Source organism: Ictalurus furcatus, chromosome 14 (genome assembly GCF_023375685.1).
Source record: "Ictalurus furcatus strain D&B chromosome 14, Billie_1.0, whole genome shotgun sequence".
Classification (NCBI taxonomy): domain Eukaryota; kingdom Metazoa; phylum Chordata; class Actinopteri; order Siluriformes; family Ictaluridae; genus Ictalurus; species Ictalurus furcatus.
Window position 1 is genome coordinate 3,810,069 of NC_071268.1, and position 8,454 is coordinate 3,818,522.

At 42.1% G+C, this 8,454-nt stretch overlaps 1 protein-coding gene across 1 annotated transcript in view; it reads right to left on the minus strand.

The window, feature by feature from the left end:
• Positions 1–821: 821 nt before the first annotated feature.
• slc38a2 (solute carrier family 38 member 2) overlaps positions 822–8,454 on the minus strand; it is an 8,560-nt gene continuing 927 nt past the window's right edge. Inside the window, exons 2-16 of the mRNA XM_053642213.1 lie at positions 7,855–7,983; positions 7,677–7,758; positions 6,733–6,848; positions 5,755–5,828; positions 5,581–5,673; positions 5,339–5,411; positions 4,825–4,907; positions 4,658–4,716; positions 4,383–4,532; positions 4,189–4,268; positions 3,968–4,068; positions 3,467–3,591; positions 3,191–3,335; positions 2,948–3,045; positions 822–2,822 (exon numbers count right to left, since the gene is read on the minus strand). Coding sequence (XP_053498188.1) covers positions 2,718–2,822; positions 2,948–3,045; positions 3,191–3,335; positions 3,467–3,591; positions 3,968–4,068; positions 4,189–4,268; positions 4,383–4,532; positions 4,658–4,716; positions 4,825–4,907; positions 5,339–5,411; positions 5,581–5,673; positions 5,755–5,828; positions 6,733–6,848; positions 7,677–7,758; positions 7,855–7,982 — 1,512 coding nt within the window. The 5' untranslated portion in view covers position 7,983 and the 3' untranslated portion in view covers positions 822–2,717. The remainder of the gene's footprint in view (positions 2,823–2,947; positions 3,046–3,190; positions 3,336–3,466; positions 3,592–3,967; positions 4,069–4,188; positions 4,269–4,382; positions 4,533–4,657; positions 4,717–4,824; positions 4,908–5,338; positions 5,412–5,580; positions 5,674–5,754; positions 5,829–6,732; positions 6,849–7,676; positions 7,759–7,854; positions 7,984–8,454) is intronic.

Below are 8,454 nucleotides of genomic sequence, written 5' to 3' on the forward strand. Positions count from 1 at the left end.
TCCGTTTACAATGAGTGGAAATAAATTCATGAGCCTTATCGTCATCATCGACTGACCTCTGTCCGTACGAACGTAGGTGGCGAGAACAAAGCAGATAAACTCACTCGGTTCTGTTCTGTTGACTTGTTTATGTCTGGGTTAGAAACTAGCCTGACTGTAATACGTTTCTTTACGTTAGAGACGTCAAAGTATATTAACGTCATATTTCCATTAAAACCAGATGTTCTTACGTACATTTACATTTATTTCGTTATTTATTTATTTATTTAGCAGACGCTTTTATCCGAAGCGACTTACAAATGAGGAAATGCAAGCAAATCACGATATACTTCAGTATATTACAAAATATTTACACTGTATTTATAGTTCACTTTTGAGGAACCAGTCCATACTTCCTGTTTTAATGAGCAAGAAGAGAAGCTGGAGAGAGAGAGAGAGAGAGAGAGAGAAAGAAAAATGGTACGCCACAGTAAAGACGGCAACAGCCTCAACTGAGGAAGAGAGAAAGAAAACGAAAGACAAAGGCACGCTGTGGCCGTTAATAATTAAGCATGAGGACAGTTACGAAGTTAAATGAATGAATTTTTTACCAAGAGAAGGTGTGGGAAGACCAAATAGTTTTCGATGCACTTGAAGAAACATGACTCGATGTCCTGAAATGATTTTCATTTTGATTTTTTAGGGCGGCGTGATCTACCAGCAGGTTAAACGCCAGTGTTTTATAGAGATGTCGTATTAATATAAACACTGCACAAATGGTTGAGCAAAGATGAAGAAGAAACGCCACTCAGAGCTGTCCAAAGACAGAGCGGGACACGACACAGAGTTTATCTTTATAGTTTATTGAACAGTAATTACACGATGTACATGGTGTTTCATTGAAACAAGAGCACGTATACGACCGGCCATTCATATTCCAGGGTTGCTCTCCTCGCCCTCTCTTGTTTAACTACAGCAGTTTAGTCTTAATGTGTGAGAAGTTTCGATGAGCAGCGTGGACTCTTTGTGTTCTTAATGCCATTTTTTTTAAAAAAACAAACAAAAAAAAACTCAGTCGTTCGTATCCAGCCACGTTGCAGGGACGAGCCTAACACTGATCTAACATTAGACAGTCCTTTTCCCAAACCAGTGGGTAAGAAGACCCATCGGTGGCAGATATTTGTATTCGCAAATCTGAGCAAAGCTCAGGGGAAAAAAAAAACAAACAAAAAACATCTGTAAATGCAATACAAACTGCATATATATATACACACTTCATTTTATATACATATATTTACAATATATAAATATAGTAAAATAGATTAAATTACATTGATGTTCTTCTATAAATAAGTGTTGGACAATACATATTAGATGACATGAGGTTAGTGACTAGTAGCACAGTGAGGTTGTACTAATACGTGTCTGTGTGTGAAGGCTGCACAGCGGCGGCCTAAATTCACTCAGCGGCTCATGACAGACCAGTGGACGTGACAATTTTAACTAGACCCTCTTGTCCTCTTCCATCTTTCCCTCCCGCCCTCCTCCTGTGTCACTCGACCCGAGAGTTAAGCTGCCGATGGTTAATAAATACCGGAGATGGAAATGTCGAAAACCTCATCTTACTTAACGTACTGTCTGTTTAATAACGCGATTTGAAATTCCGACACGTTTTCAACCACCGGGCGTGGTTCAAAGTCAAAATCTTCTATAAAGAAATACTCTGGTGCCTTCTAAGATTCAGAAGTACAGACGTCTATCGTTCAGTCCTGCCTTTTGAGCAGTGAGGTTACTGCTGTGAAACCGCTTCTCAAATAGGTTTTCAGTGTGTCGTAGTAAATTCATCCTTCATTCAAAAAACAAACAAACAAACAAACAAACAGGTACTAAACCGGTGGATTTTCTGGTTCCTTCTGTGAACGTAGTGTACCTCTACAATGTGAAATTCTTGTACCTTGAGGAACACAAATGTACCTGTATAGTACCTTCTTTTCTTGACAGTGTCTTGTTCGACTACCAGAACCTCAGGTGAAAGACTAAAGATAAGAACTTTGTTCATTAGTAAAATCTATGCATGTTTTTATAAAAAAAAAAAAAGAAGATGTTGACTAATATAGTACAGTCAAAATGACATTGTAACTAGTACGATCGAAGCGGAGTAGTAAAGCTTGAATTGACGACGTTCACATATATTTCGATTATTTAGTGCTTTTCAATATACAAATCAGTAGGAACGTGTTGGTTTTTTTTTTTTTGGCAAAGGTAAAAAGAGAAGTCTGATACTAGGGTACTTGATATTAGGGTGAGTTACGAGAGTTTGGGGTTTTGGTTGCGAGTTGTTAAATACTGTGCACTGAGACGTTGTGTTGTTAAATACTGTGCACTGAGACGTTGTGTTGTTAAATACTGTGCACTGAGATCAGTCTCGCGATCAGTGTCTGAAAGACCAGGATTGGAAAAGCAGAACGTAATATATATAAAAAAAACAAAGCATATCATGGCAACAGAAGTATAAGATAAAGCACCATCTTTGTGGCCTAACAGCATACTGTACAGAGTTCAGCACATTCTCTCAGAATGGTATGTAAGTTCTTTGCTCTGAGCTGGAAGAAGAGCAGGGTTTGTCGATTTTTGTTTGTGGTTGTAACAACGTGAACAGGAACAGCGAGGGACTGGACAGCAGCAAAGCGACGCTACAGACGCGTCCTGTCACTCGCCTGTCACTCACGGTCTGCCTCTTAGTGACCATCGCCCTGACCGGTAGCATTGTGGACCCAGTCCAGGATGATCAGACTCATGCAGCCGAACATGACAAAGATTCCGCCGGCCAGGAACAGGATCGCCTGTAGGACACACGGAAGTTCATGACTTACGAGAAATACGAGTTTGAACCAGCTTGTTGGCTGTCCATGCTTGACCTTCCCACTTCGAACACAATCACAGTTCAATGACTCCAAGACTTTCTTACCCCAATCTTCTGCACAGACTTCAAGGGTTCCTTCTTCACCAGCTTGATGTAGAAAGCAGACGGCAGGATGAAGATCAACATGGCAGCAGCAGAAGCACCTTAAAAATGCGAAAATAAATAAATAAATCAATCAATCAATCTTAACCGTGACACTTGTCGACTATTTTTATTGTTGACTGAATTCTGATTGGTTTTTGTCCTTTAAGCCGTCACTAGGCAGTCGTGTCGTGAATGTTGACCTACCAATGAATCCAAAGATATCCCTAATGGTGGGGACGAAGATGACGAGTACGTTGACCCCGATCAACAAAGTCACCGTGATGATGGTGTGACGGATCCAGCTGAACTCTTTAGACGCGCCTAACAGCTGATTCACCGAGGTACGGATCTGAAACGGCAGACAGAAAAAAAAGACATTTCTTCATTTTCCGATCTCTACCTCGGAGTCTCGTGAGTTCGTGCTACTGAGATTTCTATCTTGATGAAAGCTACGTCGTCGAATTCGATCGCGAAACTCACGGGGAAGAGGACGACGGGGACCGTAAGCGTGACGGCGGTCAGCACAGCCAGACGTACAATCAGCAACACCACGTCGAATTTGAACAACCTCGAGTACGTGTGTAAAAGCTCAGGCTCGACCATATCTAAGAATAAAACACAAAAACAGGTTGCAGTTTTAGATGATTATAATGAGGGGAAAATAAACGATAAAAAATAGTTCCTTGTTTTATTTTAACAAGGGGAAAATAGCGTCCTTGACTGTTTAACGTTTCCAAACAGCCCAAAGAACATCAGCAAACACATGGGTGTTGTTTTTCCTGCCATGACAAACAGCACAGAGGCCAGATGTCAGGGCCTGCGTCTTTCTCAAACCTTACGTAAGAATTACTGGAACTGGGGTGGGGTTGGTATTAACTTACAATCCATTTTAATGCGTGTCAGTATTTGTAACATGTACCAGCGCTGCAGGATTTATCAAAGCCGTTTTATTCTCAGACCGAGAGAATGTGCCGGACTTACCGTGGAAGGTCAGGTAGCCGAACAGAGCAGCGAGGAAATACATGATGAACATGGACAGGAAAGACACATTAGCCACTCCCTGCATCCTTTTCCTAGAACGACTGTGGGGGAAAGAAAAAAAAAAAAAAGATCAGACCTGATGAGATTATGCTGAAGCTGTAACCGTGTATCTCAGTGCATCGTCTGACTGGACTTTAAAAACGCCGAAGCTTCACACTTACTCTTTGAGCTCCTCGTACATTGGCAAAATGGCCGGGTGGCACACGAAGGCAAAGGAGAGAATAGGCACGGCGTACACGGTCTGAAGAGAGGAGGTACGGGGGGGGGGAAGAAAAAAAAAAACGAATTATAGTCGATCACATTGAACGCACTCACACGAAACCCCTGAGGCATATCTTCTGTATGTACTCCGTACCTGTGAGTTGAAGACAAAATATTTAGGTTTGCAAGAATCCTCGCTATAGTCGGTGATCGTGGCGTTGAGCTGTGCAAGCGTGCCGTTTACTGTCATGTTGAAGAAGTCGTTGGATAGAGGGCAGGGGATCTGGAACTTCTTGTAGATCACCTGAAGAACAAAGCCAGGTGTTGATCTTGCTCTCATGAGTGGAAACATGGCAAAAAAAAAACCACACGAAACAAAACCCAACAATTATAAGAATCATTTTAAGAATACAAATCGCATTTGCTTACCACAATCAGGAAGAAGACCATGCACAACAACGAGAACCCACTTGTGTAGCCAAGGTAGCCTGTGAGAGGTAAAGATGAAATACCCAATTAGTTTCTTTCTGTCTGGTTTAACCCAGCTCTGGACGAACCTTTTCAGTCTGGTTTTTTTTCTTTTTAAAGACACTCACCCAGATTTTTAAGTAGTGAAAGTGGCAAAATGACGATAAGAGTAACAAGCAACACCAGGTAGTCTCCGTTACTGTACCACACCCTAAAACAAACAAACAAACAAACAACAAGATTTAACATTAACACTGATGGAGGATTTTAGAAATCAGTACAAACCTCATTACAATAACACATGAATTCATTATTATTATTATTATTATTATTATTATTATTACCCAGGATGAACCCTACTTCTACTCTGCAAGCTGAATATTATTTTTCCCAAGATAACATCCATGCATTAGGTCATTGTAAGCTACGGCTCTGTGTGGTACGAGACTGTCTAAAAAGACCCCTTTGATCGGCACTTGAAACACATCTCGTCCTGACCGAGACTACAATGAAACACTTCACCGCTCAGAAGACACTTAGACAAGCAGACAAACAAAAAAAAACAACCTATCACTAAACATGCAAGTATGAAGAAAACTCAAGGAATATGGGTGAATAAAATGTGAAAATAGTGAATCTTACTCTTCATTCCCTATAAACGCTTTGATGACTATCGGCAATTCGTACTTCACGATGTAGAGGTAGCTGGACATGGCTGGAGTAGAAAGAGAGGAGATGTTAGAACATATTTACCTCCTTAACGTGATGTACAAACATACTGTGTGTTATTTAAACAGGCAAAAATGCTTCTTGAGACGTGTAATGTAAACGTGTCGTTACGTGATGTCACAAAAGCTGTTCGAGTGACGAGTCCTGCAAATTACCTCCAAAGTTCTGCATGGTGATGGAGCACGATGCCGCAAGCTTGCCTGGCAAGCCGAAAGCCTTTTGGCCCAACTGCTCGTAGACCATAGAACCTGGCGTAGGAATACGATACACAGTCAGTACCTGTGGGTTAGAACTCTTAATAAATACTGCTTAGAGGAATTGGTCCTAACCTCCTTCATTGGCGGTCTTGAGCAGCAGATGTACAGAGTAGAGGGAAAATATGGACACCGCTATCAGCAGGATGCTACGGAACAGAAACCAGAGAAACAAAGTATAAATTATAACGCACACTCATACGACCGCTCTCACGGTCCGTATTCTTCCGCAAAGCAGGTTATATCAGTTAAAATTCAACCTGTTCGACGTTTCAGGAAGTTTGATAAAGACACGGGAGGGGTTAATGCTGTGTGTTTACGCGATAATCATAATAGATAAAGGTGACATTACGAGCTGCATCCTGAAAAACCAGTCGCACAACTGCAGGTCTGTCCGATCTGATCACGTTTCCCTAGGATTTTAGTACGAGCTGCATCTAATATGGACCAGACACTCGGGATTCGATTCGATATGTCTACACGACCTTCGTAAGCTTCCGTACAGGCTCTGATCCTGTATTTATATTTAAAACAGATATCGGATCTGATCTTAAGATTGGGATACAGTATACAGTCCGCACTCGTGTAACCTGTGAACTATAGCTAGAGTTAAACTCTAGTAAAAACAAACAGGATGCGGAAACATAGCATACAAATGATCTGACACACTGTTTATACACCTGGCAACCCGCCTGCAGAAGTATTAACGTGCTTGCTAAGAGGCTTAGCCTGCCTGTGTAATACTGGCCCATTCACACACTCTCCTACACACACTTGAACAAATCGTGTCTGTTTGTCAACACGTATTAAGTACGGCGGAACCTGGAGTGCTGATTATCCCCTGGAACTAGGGCGAACCTCAGGCCGAATTAACATGAGATAGTGTAGAAAGATGATAATTATTTATTGTTTATAATACCTAAAAATATTCCGTGTGTTCTTTTGATTCGGAACTGATTTGATCGGTGATGCTTTATAGCCGTGAGCCTCTGGTCCATGCTTGAGGATTATAATCTAACACCATGAGCACCACCGATAACGAGTGATACTCACACAAACAGGGCGATGCCCGTGTTGGCCATGGCGTACGATAAGCCGAGTATCCCGCTGCCCATGATGGCGTTGCCCAGGTTGAACACGGACATCCCAAACGAAGCCGTGCCAGGGTGCTAGAAGAAGAACAGAAGAAGGCACAGGTGAAACACCTCCCAGGATGCACTAGCAGGTCTGCACTTGCATTCCTCACTCTACCCCACGCACCTTCCCTTATTAGTTTCACTGAATCATTCATGCTTCATGACTCACTGATATTATATGCTTTAAAGGAAATGACTGAACAATAAGGCGGGGTATAAAAAAATATCCAAAACATGTTTCAAATTTCTTACACTACACGGTCAAAAGTATGTGGACACCTGACCATCAGTTGATGGATTTATTCCCTCTATTTGGTGTTCTAATGTGCTCCACTCTTCTGGGAAAGGATTTTCAACAGGATTTTGGAGCGTTGCTGTGGGGATTTGTGTTCATTCAAGCGACAAGGAATGAACATTTCACAGTTCATTCAGGGCTCTGACGAGTTCTTCTAGTCCGACCATAACACACCACGTCTTGGCGCGTCGTCATGCTGGAACCGGTTTGGACCCGGTCCATAATTTCCAGTGAAGGGAAATTTAATGCTACAGCATACAAAAACATTCTATACAACTGTGTGTAGGGGAACCGTTCGGAGAAGGAACACACTTGGGCGTGACGGTCAGGTCTCCACAAACGTTTGGCCTTATACTGTATCTCAGGGATCACCAACCCTGTTCCTGGAGATCTACCTTCCTGAAGACTTTAGCTCCAACAATAATGGTGCCCACCTGACCCTCTAATCACTGCCTTAAGAAGTTCTCGATCAGCTGTTTGATTTTGGTTGGAGATGAAACCTGCAGGAAGGTAGATCTCAAGGAAGAAGGTTGGTGACCAGTGGTGTATCTAATAACGGCACTTACATATTCAACGTCATATTTCTTCTTTCCTTGGGTGTAACTCGGGAGGAAGTTCTGACTTTCGGCGTCGACGTCACCGTATTGACTGCAAAAAGACACGCGTATATATATATAAAATTTTATTCCGCATAATAACATGTGAACTTTCTATGTGAGTAACAGCAGGTAGTACAGGCGGTACCTGGTCAACGGCACTTTCTTGGTGGGACCGTTCGAGTACTCGATGCTGTTGGAACTGGTGCTGCTTGTGTCGTCATCTGGTGAAATGTTAAAGTGGCTCATCTCTGCTTTTCCAGGCGTAATGTTCATTCTGCAGCACACACACACACACACAGTGCTTTAGAACGAGCATATCCACAGCAGTGGCTTTCTGATAGGCCTGACCACGTGACTGCCGAGCAGAAAGAGGAGGGGTTCGAGAGGGAGGGGGGATGCGCGCGCGCCAGCAGTGGAAATTTCCAACGGCACCTTCAGCCCGTCTGGATATAAAGACCGGCGTGTTCCCTAAACACCGCCATGAGTCACAACACAACACCCTGCGCCAATGTAAAAAAATGTATGTCATGTGTGTGTGCATATTTATGTATATATGTACAGTTCTATATAATATATAATATATAATATATAATAGAGAGAGAGAGTTAGGAATGAATTTTAACCGTCATTACTATTTAACACATTTACAAGAATCAGGGTACACAACGGAAATACTTATTGAAAGAAATAAGCTTATTTATAGGGCATAAGAATTAAAGGAAACAAAGCCACGTGCATCCGTTTT